Genomic DNA, 332 nt, shown 5'->3' with positions numbered 1-332 from the left:
AGCCCCGACGGGGGACGCAAGAGGAGGAGGAGGTCGGTGTCCCCGCGTGAGGCCAAACGGCGGCATGACACGGACTCGGACGACTGATCGGGGCCAGGGCACAGCGGGTGGGGGAGGGGAGAAGAATGGAGCATGGGGTGGGGCCCTCGGCTCCGGGACTCTCAGGGACACGTCTGTAGAACTGTCAATTGACTTTGTGTTACGGATATTACCCAGCAATAAATTCCCGTCTTCCACGCCGCTCGGCTCGGACCCCCCTCCCCCGGCACGGAGTGTAATGACCCGACGGCGACTTCGTGTGTGTTCCGTTCACTGGAGAGGGGGGGAGCCGG

At 64.5% G+C, this 332-nt stretch overlaps 1 protein-coding gene across 1 annotated transcript in view; it reads left to right on the top strand.

Annotated features, from left to right (window-relative positions):
- Window positions 1–240, top strand: part of CUNH1orf35 (chromosome unknown C1orf35 homolog) — a 15,203-nt gene extending 14,963 nt beyond the window's left edge. Inside the window, exon 10 of the mRNA XM_018558633.1 lies at window positions 3–240. Within this exon, the coding sequence (XP_018414135.1) occupies window positions 3–87 (85 nt within the window). The 3' untranslated portion in view covers window positions 88–240. The remainder of the gene's footprint in view (window positions 1–2) is intronic.
- Window positions 241–332: the final 92 nt, after the last annotated feature.

Source organism: Nanorana parkeri, unplaced genomic scaffold (genome assembly GCF_000935625.1).
Source record: "Nanorana parkeri isolate BGI_ZX_2015 unplaced genomic scaffold, ASM93562v1 scaffold351, whole genome shotgun sequence".
Taxonomy (NCBI): Eukaryota; Metazoa; Chordata; class Amphibia; order Anura; family Dicroglossidae; genus Nanorana; species Nanorana parkeri.
This window is presented reverse-complemented; position numbering and strand designations above follow the sequence as displayed.